General features: G+C 43.1%; 1 protein-coding gene across 1 annotated transcript in view; it reads left to right on the top strand.

Annotated features, from left to right (window-relative positions):
• The first annotated feature begins 8,141 nt into the window (after positions 1-8,141).
• The window catches only part of Tfb1 (transcription factor B1), a 276,606-nt gene continuing 257,659 nt past the window's right edge, over positions 8,142-27,088 (top strand). The window contains exons 1-3 of the mRNA XM_080277678.1: positions 8,142-8,161; positions 14,123-14,277; positions 15,673-15,806. Coding sequence (XP_080133804.1) covers positions 8,142-8,161; positions 14,123-14,277; positions 15,673-15,806 — 309 coding nt within the window. The remainder of the gene's footprint in view (positions 8,162-14,122; positions 14,278-15,672; positions 15,807-27,088) is intronic.

Raw genomic sequence — 27,088 nt, forward strand, 5'->3', positions numbered from 1 at the left:
CCTTCATTTATGCAATAGGTCAGCTCTGGAACTGTCTTCCTCTGTCTGTATTTCCTGCTTCCTGTGATATCCAGCAGGGGTGTAGCGAAAGGGGGGTGGCGGAGGAGGCGGCCGTCCTCTCCTTGTGGGTCATGAAATTGTATGAGATTAAAAGAATAATAATAAATCTTTAACAATAAATAAATAAATCACTATATATATATATATATATATATATATATATATATATATATATATATATATATACAGTGCTCGTCAGAAGTATGGAGCGCCCTGCGTCCCTCCTGAGAAAGAAACCTTTCAACATTGAAAAAACATATAAATAATGCATTTTATTTACCCTTAGTACTTCGTAGGGTAGCCTTTATGTTTCTTCACGGACCTGAGACGTCTTGGAAGTGAAAGGGCGAGGCTCCTGAGGTGCTGGAGGGGTATTTTGTCCCAGGAGTCACGAATGGCGGCTTCCAGCTTAGGCAGAGAGCTCACGTCCTTCCTTTGGAGACTCTTCTTTACGAGGTACCAGAGGTTTTCAGTCGGGTTGAGGTCTGGGCTATATCCTGGCCAGTCTGTCATGAATGATACCTCGCAGTCACAAAGCCAATTGGTGACCGATTTGGCCTTGTGAGCAGGTGCACCGTCCTGCTGAAACACTCGTGCACCTGTTAGCTCGAAGGAGTCTGGTAATTGAGCACACAGAAGCTCCAGGTAAACATTCTGATTCACTCTGAGGTTCTTGGGAAGTACAACAAGCTTCCCCAAACCCTTCCCTGAGAAACAACCCCATACCATGAGTGAATCAGGATGTTTAACTGTGCTTTCTACATACCGTGGGTCAAGTGGGTCACTACCTTTGCGTCGATACACACATGCTCCTCTGTTACAGGTAATACTAAACGTTGCCTCATCAGACCACAACACTGACAACCATTGCTCCTCACCCCAGTTTAGATATTTATTAGCAAAGGCAAGCCTATGAATTCTCTGGCTGCTAGTGAGAAGAGGCTTTTTCACAGACCTGTGACTTGTGTAACCAAGCTCATGCACCCTACAAGACACTGTTCTCACTGACACCTCACCAAACACTTCCGGGTTGCTCTCCTTAATTTTCCTTGCACTCACACGAGGATTAAACTCCACTGCACGTTTTAAAACATTAACAGACCTTGGGGAAGTTTTCCTAGGCCTACCAGACCTCGGTTTCTTTGTATGAACTTCACCACTGTTTTCCTCCCGAAACCGCGCACACCAACGACACACTGTCGATCGTGCCACACCAACCAATTCACTAATTTCCTTTGTCTGGTGGCCTGCCTCCTTTAGAGCAATGTATGATCTGGGATATGATTTCACTTGATAGGTCACGGGTAGGTGCCATAACAAAGTTTTGAAGGCCAAAACACTGCGGGACACTCGGTAAAAAAATGGCGCAATTTGAGAGGGACACTCGGCGGAGTTCCTCTCTCTCAGGCAGCCCATGGGCGACTGAGGCGGGAACCAACCAGCGCGTCGGAAGGCCTCAGGCTACCGTGACGTCATGCTCGGAGCTCAAACTTGTGGCTCAATTCTTACCCCCAAAAATGGGTGATTCTTTTTGGGCCATAAGTATTGCGCGCCCGGCGGACAACGCTGAATACTTCTGACGAGCACTGTATATATATATATATATATATATATATATATAAAGATAGAGGAGAGAGAGAGAGAGAGAGCATATATATGTAACTAGATATTTTTTTTTTTTTTTTTTTTTTTTTTTTTTCAGTTGATAAAGTGGTTATAGAGTACCAGTATGAATGAAACTACATTTATTTGTCTGAGTTCGATAATATCTTTGCTTGTTAATCAGTAGTTTCTTTCTAGTTAAATTAATCAGAACTATGATTTCTTAAGCAATATTCCGTTCAAAGTATGAAACTGATCAGCTCGTATGAGTGCTAGAGCTTTTATTACCTGTGATCAAAGTAGAAATCAGGTATTTATCTATCTATCTATATATATCTATCTGTCTATCTATCTCTCTCTCTCTCTCTCTCTCTCTCTCTCTCTATATATATATATATATACACTGTATATACACACACTGTATATATAGTACTAAATATTTTTTTTTAGAAGTCAGTTAAAAATAGCAGAGAAGTCTAAGTAATTTAACATATTTTATAGGCTTACCCTTTCAGTTTAACCAAGTAGGTAGAATTCCATTGCATGGTACATTTATAACTGTAGATGATGTGTGGACTATGGAAGTGGTTCGTAATATGTTACGTGATATTTGAGTCTTGAGGTACCAAGAGACTTGTGAAACATTTAAAATTATATTGCTTTCCTTGAGGACACAATAATATGTTTTTGTTATAACCTTTTGTCAGATTAATTTTGACATTTCCAGGCTCCAGCTAACTTAACTAAGATTATTATGCTCTCAAAGGCGAAGAAAATGCACGTGAGACTCCCAGATGCATTATTGTTCTTTTATTCCATCCATCCATCATCCAATCCTACGTTGCCCCATAAGGAGCATAGGAGCCTTGGGCTAGGCAAGTTGGTCCTGACATTTAAGATGAGAGTAACCTTTCTCACTCATCCCTGAGTGGCATTACGTGAGCAGTAAACCCCAGTCATCCCTTGGATATAAACCTTCACCGGCTCAGTCCGATTGGAGCTCCATAATTACCCTCTAAACCACCAGGCGCCAAATCTGGTTATATGGTTACCACCCAGTGTAGTAAATGGTTTCCTGGTGTACAGGAAACCATTTGGCTTGTCACTTAGTGTAGAGTCACCCACAGGAAGAAGAAAGAGGAAAGAATGAAGGAAAGAAAGACAGAAGAGGGAGTGTACAGTTACCTGTAGGGAAAATGACGAGGAAAGAATGAAGGAAAAAAAGACAGAAGAGGATGGAAGGAAAGAAGGATGGAGGAGGGGAAAGGGCAGACACCCAAGAGCAGCACTACATCGAGTGAGTGGATGGCGAGCGTCCCCATAAGGATCATTAAAAAAGCTTATTTTTTCAGCCAAAATAATTTTCTTGCTCTGTTTTTTGCCATTTTCACCGTATTGAGTTATCTAAATATTCCATTACATACCTTCATAGGCCTCAGAAAGCCTCTAAAAGTACTTAATTTTCAAAAATTTTCCTGGGGGGATCCACAGTGCCCCCCCCCCCAGACCCACCAGCTACAGAGGGTCACTTCGCTCACCTGCCACCACCTTTTCAAGAATCTTTAGACATCTTTCTCCTGCCCCCCCGTTGTGAACTTTCTGGCTACACCCATGAACGGATCGTGAATTTGGCTCTCTTTTATATTGTTTTTGTTTTTTTCTTGGGAGGAACTGTTTTGCGGGCTTAGCCTTTGGTTCCTTCTTCCTTAAAAAAAAAAAAAAAAAAAAGAGAGAGAGAGAGAGTCCCACACTGAGTTTCCAGTTTCAGTGTAGTAAAATCTTACAGAGATATTTCCATGCTTGTCATACAAGGTGACTAAAAGGGTTGGTGGAGGGTTAGTGCCCCTCCCCGGAAAACAACAAACTAAAATGACGAACAAGAAGCCTTGGACAAGGACTGACCAAAAGATGACGACCAAGGACCGGACAAAGGACATCGTAATCGCAACATGGAATGGAAGAGGTGCGAATGATGAGGTGAAAGAGAGAGAGATTATCTAGGTGCTTGAGATTGCGAAAGTTGATGTATGTGGAGTAACTGAAACTAAATGGCGAGGTGAGAGTGCGAGAGAATGGGAGTATGGATGGGGTATATGTGCAGGAGTAGGTGAGAATGAGAGGGCAAAAGAAGGAGTGTGTATAGTTGTGAGTAAAAGATGGAAGAAGAACATAAGAGAGTATGGATCAGTTGGGGGGTCAAGGATTGTGTGGGTAAGGCTGAAAGTTGGAATATAAATGTGGGCAATTGTGTGCGTGTATGCGCCAATGCGAGATCGTGCAAGCAGAGTGAGAGAAGAGTTCTGGACAAATGTGGAAGTGTGCATGGAATAGTTTGGAAGGAATGAGAGAGTGTTTTTGATCGGTGATATGAATGGTAAAGTAGGGAATGTGAAGGTGGATGGAATAGTTGGTGAGTGGGGTGTGCCTGCTGAGGTAGATGAGAATGACAGTGCATTAGTGGACATTTGTGCTGGGAGGGGGTTGATGTTATCCAATACCCTCTTCAGGCACAAAATGATCCACAGGTATACATGGAGAGTGATGAGAAGGGTCGGTGGTGAACTGAATGAAAGGAAGGCAATGATTGATTATGTGTGTGTGGATGAAAGGATGCGAAGACGTGTAATGGATGCAATAACTTATAGAGGTTGGGGGAGTGGACTTTTTGACCACTTGGTGGTGGCCAGAATCAAAATCCAAATAAGATGGAGAAATTGAAGAAGGGAAGGACGGGAAGAAGGAGTATTTGCAAGGAGAGTGGAAAGGTTACAAGAGGATGAGAAAAAGGCAGAATATAAGAGAGAAGTGGAGGAACGATTGGGCAAATATGAATTGGAGCAGATGGGGACATGGAAGATGTGTGCAGGATATTCACAGAAGAAATATGTGCTGCATGTGATGTGGTGTGTGGGATGAAGAGAAGATGGAGGGGTGTGCAAGGAACAGCGTGGTGGAATGAAGAGGTGAGACAAGCTGTGGGACAAAAGAAGAAAGCATACAATGAATGGATGAGAAATAGGGGCGTGGAAGAAGTTGAGAGGCGGAAGAGAGAGAGTTATATGTAGGAAGAAAGAGAGAGGTTAAAAGATTAGTAAGAGAGAGTAAGAAGAGAATGGATGAGGAATTTGGAAGAAGTTTGAGTGTAAAGTGGAGGGACCGTAAGAAAATGTCCTGGAAAGAGGATAAGAGAGTAAGACAGGGTGGAAGTAAAGTTAGCAGGGGAGTGAAAGATATAAATGGTAGATTACTAGTGGAGAAGGGAGAAAAAGTGAGCAGATGGAGAGAACACTTTAAGGAATTGTTGAACATAGAGGATGGAAGTAATGTGAGTATAAGTGGCTGGGGAATGGCTGAGAGGAGGAGGGAGGTGAGAAGACAGGAAGAAATCAGTAGGATAGAAGTTGTGGAAGCAATGAAGAAAGTTAAATTGGAGAAAGCTCCAGGAATTGATGGAGTGTGTGGTGAAATGCTGAAGTATGGGGGAGAGATAGTAGTAGAATGGATGTGGGAAATGTGCAGATTGGCCTGGGAGGAAGGTAGAGTCCCAGAGGATTGGAAGTCAGGTATAATTATTCCCTTGTACAAAGGAAAAGGGGAAAAAGAAGTGTGTGGTAATCATAGGGGCATTTGCCTACTTAGTATAATAGGAAAAGTGTATGGTAGGATACTTATTGACAGAGTTAGAGAAAGAACAGAGAAATTAGTTGGAGAAGAACAGGGAGGCTTTAGGAAGGGAAGAGGTTGTGTAGATCAGATATTCATTCTTAGATCTGTAGTGGAAAAGTTTCTAGAGAAGGAAAAGAAGTTGTGTGCCGCTTTCATGGATTTGGAGAAAGCATATGACAGGGTCGAAAGACAAGGGTTGTGGAAAGTATTAAGAATATATGGAGTAAATGGGAAGTTGTTGAATGCTGTGAAGAGTATGTATGGCGGTGCTAAGGCTGCAGTGCGTGTGGATGGTGAACTGAGTGAATTTTTCTCTTTGAAGGTTGTGTTGAAACAGGGATGTGTCATGTCTCCATGGTTGTTCAATTACATGGATGGGGTAATAAAAAAGGTACAAGGTAGGGTAGTGGATGTTGGAGTGGCCCTGGTGAGAGAGGGTTGTGTTTGGAAACTCCCTGTACTGTTGTTTGCAGATGATAGTGTTGTTAAGTGAAGATGAAGGAGAGCTGCTAGGCTTGGTGGATGAGTTTGGGAGAGTGTGTAAGAAATGGAATCTAAAGGTGAATGTAGGAAAGAGTAAAGTGATGGTCTTTGAGAGAGGTGAAGTCAGTGAATGTACAGCGAGGTTGGATGGTGAGGAATTGGAAAATGTGAGTACATTTAAGTACTTGGGTAGTGTGATGAGTAAGGATGGAAGTTTGGAGGGTGAAGTGCTTGGAAGGGTACAGCAAGGAAGAAAGGTTGCTGGTTCCTTGAAAGCAGTGATAAGGAACAGGGAGGTGAGCATGGAAGTGAAAAAGTTACTACATGACAGTATTGTGATGCCAACTTTAACAAATGGAAGTGAAGCTTGGACGTTGTTGGCAGGACACAAGTCAAGAGTGAGAGCAGTGGAAATGAGTTACTTAAGAGGAACCTGTGGAGTCACATAGAGAGACAGGCTGACAAATAAGGATATAAAGGAGCGTTGAGGTGTGGATGTGGTTGTGATAGTAAGCGTTATGAGGAATACACTGAGGTGGTTTGGCCATGTGGAGAGGATGGAGGGTGAAAGACTGACGAAGAGAGTGCATGTGAGTGAGGTGGAGGGGAGGAGAGGGAGGGGAAGGCTGAGGATGAGATGAAGGGATGGGGTGGAAAGGTATATGAGAGAGGGGGGTGTGAGTTGGGAGCGCGGCAGTGAAATGGCGGGGGACAGGGCAACGTTGAGGCGATTTGTTTGTGGCCACCCCAAATGTGATTGAGGCATCTGGCAATAAATAGATAGATAGATAGGTTTTTCTTTCATAATAGATTATATGTTCCTCTCATGAGAGAGAAGCATTGTACACCCTCTCCCCCTCAACACTCACCCACCTAGAGAGTTGCAACTTACACTATGCTAATAATAATAATAATAATAATAATAATAATAATAATAATAAATTTAAAAAAAAAATCCACACAGAGAATGAGTTCAAGGGATGGTATGTTAATTATTCTGTTAAATTTTGCATTTTCCAAATATGTGACTTATTAGTGTAATACCTGTACTGGGTTATTTTTTTTCCTGTACCCAGTATTAAAATACTTTGTCCTTATGCCTCCTTCCCCTGCCCCCCCCTACCCCCCAAAAGTTTGTGGTATTAATGATTCTGTGAAAGAGTGATTTTTATCTATTTGTCCAAGAGGTTTCATAATGTGGTGTATTAATGTGGTAGTTTTTTTTCCTTTACCCAGTATTAAGATACTTTTATATACAAAAAAGTAAGTGTAATGTATTCTATGAAATTTTGCCTTTTTCAGGTTTATTAGTGTAATATTATATGATTATATTCATTCCAAAAGTGCCAAGCCTTTCATCACTGATTACATTATAGCATATAAGGTAGCTACTAAGTCAGGATTTTCGCAAAAGGGATTATTAGTGGTAATTTTTATACTGCTCTGTATTAGTATTTAGTTGGATCTTATTTTATTGCATTCGAATAATACTAAGCATGCTTTCCTCATTTTATTAATGCTCAAGATACTGTTTTTGCTCCATGAGTTATTAGTATTCCAGTGATTAATGTCATATTGCTGTTTTATCCCATTCATGTTGTGTGTGTGTGTGTGTGTGTGTGTGTGTGTGTGTGTGTGTGTGTGTGTGTGTGTGTGTGTGTGTTGGAGGGAGGTTGTACACACAGTCATTCAGGAGAAGCATAACCAAGTGATCGTACTAGTGACAATGTTCGACCCCTGCCTAAGAAAGATGTTGGTGTGGCTAGTTACCAAGCTTTCAGTCAAGTTTCACCCTCATTAATGTTCTGATGTATGGTACCATCTCATTATGTTAATCCCAAATTGCATGTAATATTCAGGTTATTATTCTTTACTACTTGTAAAGGTGCATAATAAAATGCATAAATATGTAAGTGGAACAGCAGTATTTATACCAGTATTTCCTGTTTATTTTTTTTGTTTGTGGCACTATGGATTTTATAAGAACTACCTGTCCTCGATATAAATGGTAATGCAATATTTAGTCTTTGTTCACCATATTATGTGATATCGTTTATATTTCAGTGTAAAATATTGAAAAATAGTAGTATACTTTCATTGTCACAAAGAACTCAACTGACTGATACCAGCATTGCAGTACTGTACTGTACTTGGTATCACCCATCTTTACTTACCACCCAGTGAACGGTGGACCAGAGTCATAACCCAGTAGCCTGTACAATAACTGGTGTGCAGTAATCACTTGTGGTCTAGTGTCTAACGTAATTACTTAACCCCTAAAGTACTACGACTGACGATGGTCGGTTTGTCAGTTTGCCACGTAGAGTCCTATGACTGTCGATTGTAGAAGGTCTTGTCAAAAACTGCTGAGCAATAAGCCAGCCCCTTTGATGATGTAAATGGTTCCTACCCAATCAGAACTAAGGGATGAAGTGCTGGGAAGGAAGATCCTGCCCCCTCATCAGGTCTGTGGGGGGACCCTCCTCCCCCCCCAGCCACTTCTCCACCTTCCTCTGGCTGATTGGATACAGCCAACTCTGTCCCCTCCCACCCAAACTACTCACCAGTACCACATCTACATCATATTGGGTGTGTGTCTCATCCCCCCTCACCCCCACCAGAGACCCTCCACCCCCCCCTTTTATAATGAATGACACGGCAGTTTCCCTGTTTTGTGTGTGTTGCCTCCCACCATAATACCCCCCCCCCACACCTCCTCTTCTGCATTGGGGGTATGTTTCATCCCCCCTCACCCCCACCAGAGACCCCCACCCCACCTCCACCTTCCTCCCTCCTAATCCTTTGTTCTGAATATGGCACAGTAATTTCCATGCCATGGTCAGCCGTGTCTGTACTCCCCCCCCCCCTTTTTTTTTTTTTTTTCCTGACTCCTGCACCTAGTTTCATCAATGGAAATACATTTTATTTTGATTTCATTGATTTTGGTAAGGTCCTCTAGCAAAAATTAGGTTTCCGTCAATGTTTTCATGTTTTCTCTCATACCATTTCGTTGATTTTGGTAAGGTTCTCTAGCAACAATTAGGCATTTTCAGGTGTGTAAAATCAAGCTCTTCAAATCTATAAGAAAAAAATGTACTTCGGTTAAAGTTGAAAATTGACCCCAAACTGCGTCTGGGGTGGAACATAGCTTCAGAAAAATACGGTCTTTAGGAGATAACAAATGTTAGAAAACTGCTCCTTCTGCAACCGTTCGAGCTGGACAATGAGAGGAGATGTGCGGTACCCGCCACTGAAAGCAGCATTGCCATTTCTCTACCTGCCGGCCAGGCTACTTAGACTGTTCAGTAGGGAGGTGGACGGCCATTTTTGGTCGGCTGGTAGGTTAGGCCGTATACCTTGCATGCGGCACAAGAGGCCGGCTGGGCTACTTTGACCGTTCATTGAGGAGGCAGTGGCCATTTTTGCTCAGCTGGTGGGTTAAGGTCTATATCCTGCACACAGTTCAAGTGGCCAGCAGGGTCGCTTTGACCATTCTGTAAGGAGGCAGATGGCCATTTGTGCTCTTCTACTGGGTTGTGGTCTATTGCCCACGCATGGCCAGTGAGGCCGGCCATCCACCCAACTGATTTTTAAAATTTTTAGGCCACCCAGTCGGCCATGTCGGAAATATAATGTTCAGATGCGGACAAAGAATTCCAGATACTGACAGTAGAGCCAAGACCTAACGTTCGGATACAGAGCATCTCCGGATACGGAGCGTCCGGATAATTGAAGGGTTACTGTACTTTTACCAGTAAGTAGTTTGATGGTTGGTGGTTAGTTGAACACTGTATTACATGTACTGGCTTGGTGGTTAGTAGAACATTATACAGTAAGGTCCTGGGTTACGTCAGAGTTCTGTTCTTGAGAAGTGACTAAAGTCGATTTTTGTATGTAACTCGAGTTTCTGACTGTTCATCCTACATTTATACCTTGTCATCGCATAGGTTACATCAGCACATATGTGGACTTTTCAAACATACATTGTTTACTGTGCATATAATACTCTTGTGATAACAGGTATTTAAAGGTACAGTAATTCCTCGATATACGATACCCCTAGCTGTGGTACTTCAGCTTAACGATGGGGGTAGAAATACCACCATACCCTGCCTAACGATGGCCAAACCCTGGTTTAATGATGGGTTTTGATTTTTTAAAAACTAATTTTGATGATATTTTAGACAAATTATGTTTAGGTTGATTTACAAACTGTTTTTAGACCAAGATTAATATGTTTTAGCCATAAGTGGGGTGAATGTTTTCATGTTGGGGTACAGTTTACTAAACAAGATTTTTTCCAGACTATATTTGATGATTTTCAGATTTTATTTGTTGGTTTTAGTGAGTTATTTACAGGTGTTAGGCTTAGGTTAGCTTCTTTTCCAGCTGTTAGGCCATTTAAATTGTCTTTAAACTAGCCCATTTGCATATGGATTTTGGACTTGATGGGGGGGGGGGGAACCCAAGGCTGGTAAACACTCCCCATTACTTTACATGTTAAAAGTACCCCGATATACAATACCCCACCTGACGATGGGGTTTTTCCTAACCAATTACATCATTAAACTGGTGTATGCCTAAATATGAAACACAAACTTTTGAACTTACCGTTATGCATTTTATTGAATAAAAAATGTTTTGTACTCCTGGTCTGCCATGTCACCCCTCAAGAGCCTCTCATGCATCATGGTTGTGGTGGTACCAGCATGTGTGGTCATTGCCATGGCAGTGGTGGTGGCAGCTGAGTTAGGCCACCACTTCCTCACTCTTCCATTGTCTTCACACTTATGCACACTACCAACACACATTTTATTCTTTAACACTTATGTACCCAAGCAATTTTGTTACTTTGTCATACAGTAAACTTTACTGTTAACAACAACACTTTAAAACTTATGCTTTATGTTTATTTCTTCATTATTTTATTTTTTAAAATTTCCATACAGCGGACTGTCGTAACCTCAAGATTGACGTAAGTCAAGAGTGATGTACCCTGGGACCTTACTGTATCACGTGTACCAGTAGTTGGGTGGTTGATGGCTGGGAGAACACAACACTGTTTTACATGTGTTAGTAGTTTGGTGCTACTGTATTACAAGTACAATATCAGTAGTTGCGTGGTTGGTGGTTAGTTTCGTTTTGTTTATTAAAACTCCATCAAGCTTGCTTATGTCGACCTTGGTCATCTGATGGTGGCTTTCCATGCTGCTTAGTCTCTGGCAGCCTCCCTATTCACCCATTTATCCCTGAGGTCACACTCTATGACCTTTTTCCAAGTCTTTTTTGGTGTCCCTCTTGCAACCCTACCCCCAACTCTTACACTTCTCACATTTTGCACCCATTGCCATCCTCCATCCTCTCCACATGCTCAGACCATCTCATTTGCCCCTCCTCATCACAGCACCAATACATTCCAATCCCATCTTTCCTCTTAACTCTTGAATCATACCTAGCACTCCCAGGCCTCGCATTCAAGGACGCACTACACACCTATCTAATCATTGCCACATCTGTTCGTTTGCATGTACATATATCCTCCTGCTTTATTGCCCAGGTCTCACTACATACAGCTTTATGCTCCTAACACATGCTGCATACATAAAATCTCTTATCATGGAGGGAGAGCCTTCTCATTCTCAGGAGAGGCAACAGCTCCATGAACTAACCACACCTTACCCTACCCACAGAGCTAGCTCCAGCCCCACCTCCAGCACATGACATGCTTTCCAAATAAGAGAACTCTTCCACATGCTTGAGAGACTCAACCAGCATGATCAAGTCTTTTATGCTTGATAATCTCTATATGTTCTCCCCAGTACACTGCACACACAAAATCAGCATTATCTCACGGTCTATCCTTATTACCACTACATCTCCTATGCAACCAGTAATCACAATTACTGCGCAAGGTGGAGTTACTTCCCACACCCTTGTGGCAAACGGCACATGACCTCTCACCCTCTGCTTTGACAGTAGCCAACTGCCACAATCCCTAGATATCATCACTTTAGTTTTATCCACATTTACTCTCAAAGTCTTGTGCCCCATTCTCTCTCTCCACTCTTAAATCTTTCCTCTGCCTCCCTTTCTGTCTCTGCTGTCAACACGAAATCATCAACATACATCTCTCATGGGATTCCATTTCTGAGGTCATGTGAGAGAGCTTCAAGCACCATGACAAAAAATAAGAAGCTCAAGACGGACCCTTGGTTCATGCCAGCATTCACGGAAAAGTCATCACCCAAATCTCCATTCACCCTCATCTGGATGCGAGCACCCTTCTGTGTGACCACAACCACTCTAACCAGCCACTGCTCAGTACCAAGATTTCTCATTGCCCACTTCACCATCTCCCAAGGGATTCTGTCAGAGGCCTCCACCAAGTCAACAAAAACAAAATACAGTTTGCTTCTCTTTGTACAGATCCCTTTTCTTTCCTATATATTTTTCCTGAAGCTGGCAGGCAGATTTTGCCCTGTACAACTCCTTTCTAGCCCTACACTTGGCTGCCAAGTAGTCCTCCCTTTCACCTGCCCCTCTGTCATCAGAAAAGTGGTCCCTTTCCCTGGCATAAATGCAAACTGCATCTCATCAATATTTACTCTTTCCTTAAACATACCATCTGGGATTCTCCATTACCTTAATTATCTGGTTCAAAAATTTTATGCTCTATAATTTCCTCCTTCCAGGGCATTATCCCTCCCCTTGTACACATTTACAATCACATTTCAGCCAGTCATCTTGAACAGCACACCCATAAATAATTATATTTATCAAATCAGTAACTAACCCCACTCCGGTATTTCCTGAGGCCTTCAGCATTTCAGCAGTCAGCCCAGACTTACTTGCCACCTTCCCCAACTCCATCAATTCTGTTACCTTGCTCACAGTTACAGTATCAATCAGAGCCAAGGGCCAAACACTGGATTTGTGGCAAACCCTCCCTGTTCCAACCAAACTCCTCATTCTGCATCTGGTTTAAGCTTTCTCCCGGCATCTTTAATATCCTCAGTGTCCACTGCTACCTTTCTCTCACCATTCTTCACACATTGCTCATCTAGGATATCCATGTTTCCCCTCATCTGATTTGCCACCTTAAATGCCATTTTCTTCCATTCAGCACTAGTGAGGTTATATAGTAAAAGTCTCTGAGACTCAGATTTTGCCCTGTACAACTCCTTTTTAGCTCTACACTTGGCTGCCAAGTAGTCCTCCCTTTCACTGGCCCCTCCGTCATCAGAAAAGTCTTTTTTCCTTAACTGCAGTTCCACACCCTCATCCCACTGCCATGTGAGGGCCCCTTGTCAGTTCACACACTGAATCAGTGACTCAGAAGAGGTTGTTCTTGAGAGCTCTGTACTGTTTACTTACCCTTCTGTCAAAAACTCCCTGTTCAGCAACAACTATACCTAATCATGCTATACAAGTTATCTCCCACTGCTTGGTTTTCCTCCTAGGTGCATAGGTCCTCTTCTTCACGACCTGCTCCTTAAGCAATTGCCACACATCAGTAATTTGTGTTGTTGTACATACTCTTTGCTCCCTATAACTTTAACATCCCTCATCAACCTGCTGTCAGTACTTCTGACCAGGAAATAGTCAATCTAGCTACTATTTCCACAAGACTTGTGTGTAATCAAACTACTGTCTCTCTCTCTTTTCCTAAAATACATGTTACACACAATCATATTCAATAGTAGAACACTGTTACATGTATTGATAGTTGGGTGGTTGGTTGGTAGTAGAACGCTATATTACATGTAGCTATTGGTATTTTGGTGGTATGTAGAACTGTGAATCACTGCTTTGTGACTGTGAGAACACATGAAAGGACATACTGCAATACCTTCAGGGGGTGGGATTGAACCCAGGTCAGGAGGATTGTTTGATGCACTCCCTACTGACCTGACTGCCAGAGGCCCTCATATGCTCTTTACCACCCTATTGTTTGTGAAAAGTAGAGTTTGAATTATTTATTTATCCAGTATAGATTGTTGGTAATTTATTTTACGTATTTATTTACTGCCAGGCAGTTTTACTCAGCACAGGGGAGATGATTGGAGTGGATTAATCATTTGAAGATAGAAGAATTTTAGTTTTCTTTCTTGCTACTGCCACTTGATTTTATTTTGCTTAGGAGAGGCTTTCTGTCATTAGAGTTAAAAAAATCATTAGTAACCCTTAGAGGACTTTGCAACTCTCACCTGTTTTAAGCCACCATAAAACAATTTACTTGGAAGATATTTCCCATTATATGAGAGTTAAAGAGCGACGCCCATATTATCAGTAACTTACCTCTTGTGCACAGGATGAGTGGCGAGCGCGAGGACATACTACTGCAAGTGAACCATGTGCGCTACAAAAAGAACAGTGGACAGCTGTACCTCTCACAGACACGGGTGGGATGGATGATGGACGAGTCTGACACCTTCGCCATCAGTGTCACCTACAATGACATACGCAGTGAGTTGTAGCACAGAGGAGATGAGATAAGATGGGAAAGAAAGAATGAGATAGAGTGGAGGAGGGGTGAGGGAGAGGAAGAAGGAAGAGGAGAAAGGGTAGGGGAGGAGAGATGCTGGGGAAAAGGAAAGGTGAATCAAGAGAGGGAGAGGGAACTATAAATGGTGGAGCAGCAGGGAAGTATAAGAGAAAGGATGGAGGAGGAACATGATAGGGGAAAGGATGAAGAAGGAGAGGTGAAAGGGTGGTGGAGAGAGAGAGAGAGAGAGATGGAAGAGTAGGAGAAGAGGATAAGAAAAAGGATGGAGGAAGGAATGGTAAAAGGAAGGGCAAAAGAGAGGAAGGCTTGGGAAAAAGGAAGAGCAGGGAAATATGGGAAAATGGGAGGAAAAAAAATGGGTGAAGGAAGAGGAGGAGAAAGGAAAAGGAATAGGAGAGGAGTTGACAGGAGGGGAGAGAGAAGGGAAGGAGAAAGCACGAATAGAGTTAGAGGAAAAAGAAGAATGGGAAGAGAAGGAGAAAGCATGATGGGGTTCGAGGAAGAAGAAGGGAAGGAGGACAGGCAAAGGGGGTTAGAGGAAAGGACAGGAAGAGTAAGGAGAAAGCATGAATAGAGTTAGAGGAAAAGGAAGAATGAAAAGAGAAGGAGAAAGCACGATGGGGTTCGAGGAAGAAGAAGGGAAGGAGGACGTTCAAAGGAGGTTAGAGGAAAGGACAAGAGGAGTGGTGGAAGAGGGGAGAGGGAAGAGTGCATGAGGGAACAAGCAGTGATATAGGGAGTGTGTAAAAGGAAAAAGAAGGATAGATAGAAGAAGAGAGGAATAGAGAAAAAAAGAGGAGAGAAGATGGAGGAGGGCTAGGCTTAAGGTGAGAAGAGGAAAGATAAGAGGAGGGAAGGCTTAAGGAGAGAAGAGAAAAGATAAGAGGAAGGGTGGGGGAGAGGAAGCTACTGAAGATTGTCACCCTTTTTTGTATTTCTTTACAGAAAAGAAAAAATGCCTTTGTACCTTTAATTACAACCATCAGAGCTGGTTTTGCAGTTCCTCAGTTTATAGTCCCATTAGTATGGAGAAAGCATGCATTTGTATCTCATAATGAGGAATTCCTGTGTGGTTCTTCCTCATTTTAAATTGTTTCATAAGTTAGTTGCTGATGAATTTATGCTTTTTCTTCACATAAAGTTGTTTGTAATTCAGGACAAAATTTGTCAAATGTGCGACATTTTTTCTTTTAACCTCTTAGTCAAAAACCAAAAACATGTCCCACTGAATGTAAAATACTCCTTACACATATCTTCACATCAAAAACATGTCCCACTGAAAGTAAAATACTCCTTACACATATCTTCAAATATAAGTGAAGACAGCTATACATTATATCCTTGTTTTCCAACAGCTCAAAAGATCTCACCAGAGGGTAAGCCAAAGGTTCAGCTTCAGATAGTTCTGCACGATATCTCCTCATACACCTTCCACTTCTGCAATCCAGAGGGACGTGACAAACAGGTGGCCGAACGGAACCAGGTCAAGGTCAGGTCATGATTGAGTTGCAAAACAGTTTTTCTTGGTTTTTGAACTCCCTAACATATGCTGAGCTACTCTTCCCTGGCATAATCTTAAGTAGCTTTACCTACCTGAACTAAACCTAATCAACTGCAGTACAGTATTACCATTCCCTCTCTCTCTTTCTCTTTCTCTCTCTCTGTCTCTCTGTACCTCTCCTCCCTCTTTCTTAGTCTCCCTGTCCCTCTCTTTCTCACCGTTTTCTCCTCCTTTCATTCTCTCTTTGTCTCTAATTCATTTCCCTCTTAGGTTCCTTCTCCCTCCATCTCCATCTCAGTCTCCCTCTCCCTCAATTTAGGCTTCCTTTCCCTCAAAATTTTCCTCTACTTCCATTAGTTCCCCCCTTCTCTCTCTCTCTCTCTTTCTCTCTCTCTCTCTCTCTCACCACAGCATGTCCTCAACTCCTCCTCGTAACACCGACCTAACTTCATTATTGTGAGGGACTGTAATGCTAAAAACACTGCCTGGTACAAACATCAAAGCAACCACCATGGCCTCGGAATTGCGCCACAGCACAACAACATGTATATTCACACAGAGACACTTCACAGTACACACAATCATCCCACACCAGACACTTCACACCTCCTTTCCAGGCATCATATTATGTTGCCAACACTTGCTTCACCACTACCAGGCAAACAGAACCCAGATTCACTCCAGCTCTTTTCATCGTCACGATAGGAACACAGTCCAAAGCAGAGCAGTCACACCTCACTTGCACAAACTACAAGAAAACAGACCGGATAACATTCGTGGAATACTGGAACAACACATCAGTACACTAAACAACACACCCATCACCAACATTAATAGGCATATCACAAAGCTCGTCAACATCATACTCAACACAGACATCATATTCCAGAAGGAAACATTAGACATTACAACTGAAACTTCACCAGAGATTGCTTGCCTAATAAGACAGTGTGACTCACTTATGCAAAAGCCCCCCCTCCCACACACACACACAAGACACCAACACAAGGCCACAAGAGCTAAGCACTGAGCTCAGCAACAAGGTTAGTACAGTATGCCTGAGAAGTGACGGCAGAGTAGCCAGAAGATTTCGGTCAATGATAATGCACATATTCTTCCTTATATCTTAACAAGATGAAACCTGTTATGCATAATTATTACAGAAAACAGTAAGTGAATGCTAAAGTACCGGTATGTATTTCAAAACTGTAGGAATCATTCTTTAGTTATGATAATAAGAAATAATTAATGGAGCTAACTGAAATTTCAAAACTATCACTCAGGGACAGTCATGAATAATTTGTAGAGTTCTAATCTAGTACACCCATATCTCGATATCCAGGAATGTTGTGTACCAGTGGGAGTGTTTAGTCAGTGAGTATGTCGGATATCGAAGCAATTTTCCCCATAAGATACTGAAGAAAAGCCAGAGATGCATTCCAGGCCCAAACCTAAACCTTAATCAATGGAGACTGACACGGGTAACACCTTAGGTAATGTTATTATCCTCATAAACAATGCTGGTGCCAAAAAATGAGACAGCAAACATCACATGCAAGAGGGTGAGGTGGGTGGGACGTGTTGTGTGAGATGCTTCCAAGCAACTGACAGGCAAGCAGCTGGCAGTGCACAAAGCAAGGGTGGGGGGATGGGGAGGGACACAAACATGGGTAGGGGAGGGTGGGGAACTGGAAGGAGATAAGTTGGAGTGGGGGAGAGGGACAAGTGGTGGTGGGGGAGGGAGACAAGCAGGGATGGAGGAGGGCAGGGGAACAGGGAGGGAGGCAAGAAAGCCAAACTACCTGCCCAACTGCCCCCCCCCCCATCTCACTCACTCACTTACTGTCACTGTCTCATTCTAACACTCACTCTTAATGACTCAGTATACCACTTACTCTCACTCACTCTCTCACTAACTCTCACTCACTCTCATTGATTCAGCTCTCTCACTGACTCACTCACTCACTCTCTGTCTCTCTCTTTCTCACACACACACACACACACACACACACACACACACACACACACACACACACACACACACACACACACACACACACACACACACACACACACACACACGCACCACTCGCCAGCTCAGTGGTAATGCTCTTGCCAAGCCTCTGTTAAGATGGGGGTTCGTGCCTTGCTTGGGATGCGAAAAGTTTCACTAACGAAGCGGGTGCGTACTGTCCCCCTCGAGCAAGGGGATGGGTGTGTGCTTGTGTGAAGGTCAAGGCCTTGCCCTTAAATCGGACTGTATGAGCTTTCAGCTCTCTTCCAGGAGAGTAAAAAGCTGATGATAACAACCATTACATGATCCTGACCGACCCAGTGAATTCCTGGAGACAAGCTGGGGTGGGGTGAAGGTGGAAGGACGGTGAGTTGGATAACCGGGTGCGGGGGAGGGCTGGGGGATGGAGAAGGAGACATGCCTGGCAGTGCTGAGCATGGTGGGGGATGGAGGAGGGAGTGGGGGAGAAGAGAGAGGATAGAGGGAGGGCAGGGAGTCTAGAGAGAGCCATGTGCACTACCACATCCCGTTCGGACACGCTCGTTTCAGACCTTGGGAGGGGTGGAATGTTCAAACTAATGAATTGATGGCTGTTTGAATTGTGGGAATGTTGGGAAGGACTGTTACTATAAGTTGTTTTGGCAGGGGGGGACAGACAGATATGGGGGTGTTGGTGTGATGGTTGTGGAGAAATGGGTGGAACATGTTATGAATGTTATGTGAGTAAGCGATAGGATATTGGTAGTGAAAATTCTGTTCGGTAGAAAGATAACTGCAATTATATCGGCATATGCTCCACAGGCAGGGTTGGATGAAGTAGAGAAAGATAGATTTTGGGATGATTTAATACGTGTACTAGGTGGTATGCGGGATGATGAGATAGTGGTTTTTGGGAGGGGATTTAAATGGTCATGTAGGTGAAGCAGCACAAGGTTATGAAGGAGTACATGGGGGATGTGCATATGGTATAAGGAATGCGGAAGGGGAAAGGATACTCGAGTTTGGGGAGGCAATGGACATGATTGTGTGTAACACATATTTTAGGAAAAGAGAGAGTAGGTTAATTACCTATGAGTCTGGGGGAAATAGCTGTCAGATAGATTATTTTCTGGTTAAGAGGGCTGATAGGAGGTTAGTGAGGGATGTTAAAGTTACAGGAAGTGAGGAGTCTGTGCAGCAGCACAAACTATTGATTTGTGATATGGTGCTTAAAGAACTAGTGATGAAAAGGAGGACTTATGTACCTAAGAGGAAAATATGGAAGCTGGAAAACCAAGTGGTAAGGGATGCCTTCTATAGAGAGATGAGGAGAGTGGTGGCTGAACAGGGAGCTGTAGACAGAGGCGTTAATGAACAGTACAGAGCCCTCAAGAACAATCTCTTGAGAGTTACTGATGTAATATGCTGTTGGACAAGAGGACCACCAAGACAAATAGTAACTTGGTGGTGGGATGAGGGTGTAGAAGTTGCAGTTAAAGAGAAAAGAAGGCTTTTCCAGGAATGGAAGAAGGCGGGTAGCAAGGAGGAATATTTGGCTGCCAAGCGTAGGGCTAGAAGAGAGGTATGCAGGGTGAAGTCTGAGTCCTGGAGACTTTTACTTGATAACCTAAATCATGGGGAAAGGAAAAATATGATATTTAAGGTGGCAGATCAGATGAAGAGGGATAATCGGGATATTATAGGTGAGCGGTGTGTGAAGAATGATGAAGGAAGAGTAGTGGTGAACAGTGAGGATATTAAAGATGCTTGGAGAGAGCATTATAGTTGGTTGTTGAATGAGGAGTTTGACTGGGACAGGGAAGGTTTGGAGCCAGCAGATCCGGCATTTGGCCCATGGCCTTTGATGCTGCTACTGTGAATGAGGCAATAGGCAGGATGAAGGTGGGGAAGTCAGCAGGTGTGTCTAGGTTGACTGCCGAAATGTTGAAGGCCTCAGGAGATATAGGGGTGAGGTTAGTCACTAACCTGATGAATATGATTATTTATGAGTGTTGTCCCAGATGATTGGCTGAAGAGTGTAATTGTAAAGTGTATAAAGGGAAGGGTGATGCCCTGGAAAGAGGAAATTATAGAGGTATAAAGCTTTTAGATCAGATAATGAAGGTAATGGAGAGAGTTTTAGAAGGTATGATTAGAGAAAGAGTGAATATTGATCAGATGCAGTTTGGGTTTATGCCAGGTAGGGGGACCACTGATGCCATATTCGTTGTTCGACAGCTTCAGGAAAAATATATTGGTAAGAGAAGGGATCTGTATTTTGTTTTTGTTGATTTGGAAAAGGCCTGTGACAGAGTCCCTAGAGAGGTGGTGAAGTGGGCAGTGAGAAAGCTAGGCTTGGAGGAGTGGCTGATTAGGGTGATTATGGCTATGTATGTGGGTGCTCGCATCCAGGTAAGAGTGAATGGAGATTTGAGTGATGAGTTTTCCGTGAAGGTTGGTGTGCATCAGGGGTCAGTTTTGAGTCCCATGTTGTTTATCATTGTACTTGAAGCCCTCTCACATGACTTCAGAAGTGGACACCCATGAGAGATGTTGTATACTGATGATTTGGTGTTGATAGCAGAGAACGAAAGGTAGGCGGAGGAAAGGTTTTGGAAGTGGAGAGATGGTATGGGGCACAAGGGCTTAAGGGTAAATGCAGAGAAAATAAATATCTGTCTGTTGCCAGATGCTTTAATCCTGTAAGGGGTGGCCACAAATAAGTCACCTCCATGATGCCCCGTCCCCTGTCATTTCACTTCCCTGCTCCCAGTTCACACCCCCTCTCTCAAATACCACTCCATTCCATCCCTCCATCTCATCCTTGGCCTTCCCCTCCCTGTCTCCCCCACCACCTAACTTACATACACTCTCCTCATTAGTCTCTTGCTCTCTGTCCTCTCCACATGGCCAAACCACCTCTGTGTATTTCTCCTAACACTTTCTTTCACATCCACATCCATAACACAATGCTTCTTCACTTCCTTATTTGTCAGTCTGTCTCTCCATTGAACTCCACATGCTCCTCTCATGGAACTCATTTTAGCCATTAACACAGAGCTTCTGAATGTTAGCAGGTTTTAAGTCATTGATGGTCAAGTTTCCATAATCATGATCATCTCATAACACCTGCACACATTGTTTTCTTGGGACTGGATTGTTATGTTACATTCTTCTCGCTGCACAACAGTATGTGTTTCTTTGGTCACTAAATTTGATATTAATTTAGGGAAAGGAAAATGGCAGTGAATTTATGAAGCATGGTATGGTATAATTTTGCTATCTAGTGAATATTTTTACATGAACCAGTTATAGTAGCTACTAGATAATATGTAAAGCCATTAGATTTTGTGTCTTCTCTGCTAAGTTTGCAATGCAGGAGTGGCCCGAGCAGGACAGACAAGGGGAACTGGAGTTCAGACCACTTGAGAAAGTGCAGGAAGAGTTGTGCAAACAGGAACAGAGTGTCATGTGGAACCCCCCCCCCCCTGTGGAGACTGAGGCTGGATGTTGAGATGAGATGTTGGTTGAATTTAGAATAAGAAATGTGATGTGTAATGTGCATGTAGTTTGGTGTTGACAGTTAGAGGAAAGTATATTGGGGAGTATGCTGGTCTGTTCTCTGTGTTACAAAAATATTTTAAAAACTCAGCAAAGGAAGATGTTCAGAGGATAGTCCTGAGGACTGATGAAACAGGAGCTCCAACTTTCCATCCATCAGTAATTGTGTGTGTGTGTGTGTGTGTGTGTGTGTGTGTGTGTGTGTGAGAGAGAGAGAGAGAGAGAGAGAGAGAGAGAGAGAGAGAACAGTAAATCCTTGGTTTTCGCTCATATGTGGAACTGAACATGGCACATGATGATGAAATTGCGCAATAGCAAAAGCACAGAACCAGTGAAATTCATTGTATTTGGTACCAGGCACCCCAAGTGCAAGCCCAGATTTTTTCCTTTTATGACACTTTAGACCCACTAAAGACACATTCTGTAAGGTTAAGTACCAGAAACACATATAGGCATGGTTAGGTTAATGGAATGTGATGAAAAGGGCACAGTAAGGGAGAAACACATACCATAGAGAGACCTGAGATGGGCTTGAGGTAAGGAATTCTGAGGCTAGGGGGTGAAGATTTAGTGGTGTCCACTGCCTGGGATTAAGGGAAAGCACCTTCAAGTTTCACAGTCTTTCTGAATGGCTTTTGGGAGTTTACCAACATAAAGACGCCAGCCTGTGTTGATGCTGTAGGGTTGGTAGTTCAAGGTGTGAAAAGATGGTTGTTGTAAACTGCTAGAAGTAAAAGATACCTCATCCAGCACCTTCCATCATATTGTTTATGAAGGCTCCAACATACCTACATGCATTGGCCTTGGTCACCTGATGGCTGCTCTGTAGGCTGCTCGATCTCTGGCAGTCTCCCTATGCACTGAGAATATTTAGAAATTTTAATGTGATGACTATAGTAAATGGTTCAGCTGGAAAATCCACTTCATATATTTGCTGATAGTCAGGTTTCATTATCTATGTTTGCTGTACGATAAATTGCTATAACAATGAACAGAAATTGAGACTCATTTTTGGAATAACGATGGTGAAATTATTGCGAATTCACCAGAACAATGCCACCCAGTCAGCTGATTGAGCCAAGATGGCCACCCAGTGCATACATACTCTGTGATCATCTGCCTTTTGTTCCTTTTTGTGCAAGAAAGACCATTGAAACACCATTGTTATTGCCATATAACAGTGCATGTGTTTGACAAATAGTGCCCTGTGAAATGCTGATACTTGTGACTTGGAAATCTCTTCTACTGTGTGTACATGGCCTCCTAATCAGCTGATTGAGCCAAGATGGCTACCCAGTATTTACATTTGCTGGGATTGTCTGCCATTATTCCATTTTGTTTATGAAAGATCATTGAGATGCCATTACTACTGCCAAATAACAGTGCAAGTGCATAACAAGTAGGCTGTCTGTCTATCTATTCCCAGATGTCCCAATCCCATAAGGGGTGGCCACAAACAAATTGCTTCCATGTCACCCTGTCCAACGGTCATTTCATTGTCCTGCTCCCAGCTTACACCTCCCCCTATTTCATATACCTCTTCATCCCTCCATCTCATCCTCGGCCTCCCCTTCCTCTCCCCCTCTCCTCCTCACTCGCATACACTTTCCTCGTTAGTCATGCTCACCTTCCTCTCTACATGGCCAAACCACATAAATGTATTTCCCCCAATCCTTTCTGTTACATCCACATCCATACCACAACGCTCCTTCACTTTCTCAGTCATCACTCTGTCTTTCCACATAACTCTACATACTCCCCTCAAATAACTCATTTCCACTGCTCTCACTCTTGACTGGTGTCCTTCCAGCAAGGTTCAGGTTTCACTCCCATACACTGGGGTTGGTATCACAGTACTGTCATGCAGTGACTTTTTTACTTCCATGCTCACTTTCCTGTTCCTTATCATTTCTTTCAAAGAACCAGCAACCTTTCTTCCTTGTTGTATCATTTCAAACAGTTCACCATGTAAGCTTTCATTCTTACTCATCACACTACCCAAGTTATTAAGTGCACTCACATTTCCCATTTCCTGATCATCCAGCCTCTCTGTACTTTCAGTGGCTTCATTTCTTTCGAAGACCATAACTTTACTCATCCCTACATTCACCTTTAGATTCTGTTTCCTATACACTCTCCCAAACTCATTCACTAAGCTTTGCAGTTCCCCTTCAGCTTCACTGAACAGTACAGTATCATCTGGAAACAACAATACAGGGAGTTTCCAGACACTGCCCTCTCTCATTAGGGTTGCTTCAACATCCACTGCCCTACCTTGTATCGCTTTATAGCCCCATGATATACATATTGAACAACCATGGGGACATGACACATCCCTGTTTCAACCCAACACTTAAAAAGAAAAATTCACTTAGTTCACCATCCACACGCACTGCAGCCTTAGCACCCTCGTACACACTCTTCATGGCATTCTACAATTTCCCATTTACTCCATATATTCTTAAGACTTTCCACATTCCTTGTCTGTCCGCCCTGTCGTGTGCTTTCTCCAAATCCATGAAAGCCGCATACAACTTCTTTCCCTTCTCTAGAAACTTCTCCACTAAAGGTCTGAGAATGAATATCTGATCTACACAACCTCTTTTCTTCATAAAACCTTTCTGTTCTTCTCCCACTAATTCCTCAGTTATTTCCTTAAATCTGTCAGTAAGTATCCTACCATACTTTTCCTAATACACTAAGAAGACATTTGACCCTGTGATCACCACACTTCTTTTTCCCTATTTCCTTTGTACAGGGGAATAATTATACCTGACTTCCAATCCTCTGGGACTTTACCTTCCTCCCAGGCCAATCTGCACATCTTCCATATCCATTCTATGACTGTCTCTTCCCAATGCTTCAGCATTTCACCACACACTCCATGAATTCCTGGGGCTTTCCCCATTTTGACTTTCTTCACTACTACCATCCTCACTGATTTCTTCCTGTCTTCTCACCTCCCTCCTTCTCCCAGCCTTTCCCCATCCACTTATACTTGCAATACTTTCATTTTCTATGTTCAGCATTTCCATAAAGTGTTCTCTCCATCTGCTCAAGTTTTCTCCATTAGCAATCTACCATTTCTATCTTTAAGTTCCCGACATCCTTCTTATATCACTTGAGTGAACTCATTTTGCCTCTTTCCAAAACATTTTCTTACATTCTCTCCACTTTACACTCAAATTCCTTCCAAGTTCCTCATCCATTCTCTTCTTACTCTCTCGTACTAATCTTTGCACCTCTCTCTTCCTCTGTACATATACTGTAACTCACTCTTCTGTCTCTTAACTTCCTCCATGCCTCCGTTTCTCATCCACTCACTATATGCATTCTTCTTTTGTGTCACAGCCTGTCTTACCTCTTCATTCCACCATGCTGTTCTCTGCTCCCCCTTTCATCTTTGTTTCACCCCACAGACCACCTCACATGCTGTGCAGATTTCTTCTGTGAATATCTTGCACATACTTTCCACATCCCCCATCTGCTCCAAATCATATTTACCCAGTCGCTCTTCCACTTCTCTCTTATATTCTGCATTTTTTCCATCCATTTGCCATTACAAATAAACTACTTTCCCTACAAGTAAGAAGGAATGTTGCCTCCCTTGCATTATTTTACATATATTTTTATGGCAAATGCTTAGACGAAGTTGCGTCCATGGTGCCACCTCTCCATGCCTTCTCTCGTGCTGCACGGCATCTGGTAGCGCTTATGACTGGAATGTCACTCAGCCATATTGCAGAACTTCTGCCTATCAGAATTCTTTCATTCCTCGCACTGCATCTCTTTGGAACTCGCTTCCCCAGAGTTGTTTCCCTCCAAACTTCAACCTACAGCTGTTCAAGTCTAACTGTTACAGATATTTTATGAACAGAGGACACCAGTAATCTGGTGTATGGATTATTATTTTTTACCGATTTGTTTTTCCTTCATCTGTTCTGTTATCAAAAAAAAAAAAAAAAAAAAAAAATATATTCTCTTGCAATCTTTTTACCCTCCTTGTATAGTCTGCTTCCTCCTGTCCGTCCCTTCATTTACTTCTCCATTTCATTTGAACCTTGACTTTTACCACCACCATGTGTTGGTCAGAAAGTCCACTCCCTCAACTTCTGTATGCTCTTGCATGCATTACACACCTTCTCATTCTGTCATCCACACACACACACATAATCAATCATTGCCTTCCATTCATTCAGTTCACTACCCACCCATCTCCTCATTCTCCACGTATACCTGTGGATCATTTTGTGTGTAAAGAGTGTATTGGCTATCACCAACCCCCTCCCGGCACAAATGTCCACTAAAGCACTGCCATTCTAATGCACTTCTGCAGGCACACTCCACTCTCCAAGCAGTGCAGTGAGCAGTTTTAAGTGCATAGATAACTTTTCTGTGTGAAATACTGTAACTTGTGACATGGAAATTGTGTCTGGCAAGGATGCTACCCCTAGTAGAAAGGAAAGTGCTACTGAGGGGTGCCAAGGGCAAACCACTGTCCCCCCCCCCCCTTTTTTTATCTTACCATTTTCCATGCCCCTTGAGTTCATTGTGATATCATTTGCCTATCAGTGGTGTATTGTCTGTGATGTGGCAGTCATTTCTTCCACAGGATAGGACATAGCAGGGACTAGTGACACTGTGGCATTGTAACGGGTTGCCTGCCTTGATGACCATGACTCATTGATGGACCATTTCCTGACTCAAGACCCTGACCTGGTCACAGGCAATAGTATAGTTGACTATGGTCCATCAGAAATGACAATGGAGGTGTCTGAGTCCTTCAGTTCAAGCAGGGAAGTACAATTAGATCTCATTTTTATCCAGGGCCTGTTCAGGTGAGTGTCTTCTAACTTTTATAGTATGCACAGTAGACAACAGCCCAGTGTATTCCAATCCCCATACACTCTCGAGAGCTTTCAGATAAGTACTGTGTTGAAAGGGAACTTCAAGTGTTGGGCGCATGGTGCCGCCTTTTGCTGCAGCATCATGGATTATAACTTGGCAAAGCTGCCTTCCCTGCCTGAATCACTCAACACATTGGATGATTGGAAAGTTAGGCGTTGAAGGGCCATCTCCCCAGCTGATGGAGGCTTCACATTTGAAAGAAATAGCCCTGTTTCCCATGACCTGACAGAGCAGGTTATTCTCAGTCATATTCATTGCCAGGGTACTTATGGCCGGCTTGTGGAGGCCACCCAACTCACCTCTCGACCTCAGCGGAATGCATCTGTGGAACAGTCCCAGATTATCCACCTGAAGGTTTGGATCCCGCTGCCATAGAAGGTCCTAGTGGATCGCTGTAGCTACATGGTAGGTGCTTATATTTCCTAGTACTGTACTCTAATGCTTCACATGAAGGAACAGAGCCAGATGCTTCCACTGCAGCAGATTCCGTATGTTCTGCACTACTGGTGGTGAAACGTGCTGAAGATCCGTACTGCTTCTTGTCTGGTGGTGCTCATACTATCACCTCCTTCTCCTACCCTGTTCACCAGAGGACTATCACCATCCATGCTGGAATTAGAGATAACCCCACCTCCCTGACAAGTGTCATTGCCAAGCTGCACACACTTAATCCAGCCTCCCACATGACTCCGACCCCTCGCTCATGACAGCAGCAGTACCCCCCCCCCCTTTGGTTGTCCTGGTCACCCAGTGCGGGATGGCCTCAGCTTTGCCTTTGTCACTTCCAGTCGGTCCTCAGCCCTGAGTA

The sequence above is a fragment of the Coenobita brevimanus genome, chromosome 71, assembly GCF_032717465.1.
Source record: "Coenobita brevimanus isolate Jiangsu-jjx chromosome 71, ASM3271746v2, whole genome shotgun sequence".
Lineage (NCBI taxonomy): Eukaryota > Metazoa > Arthropoda > Malacostraca > Decapoda > Coenobitidae > Coenobita > Coenobita brevimanus.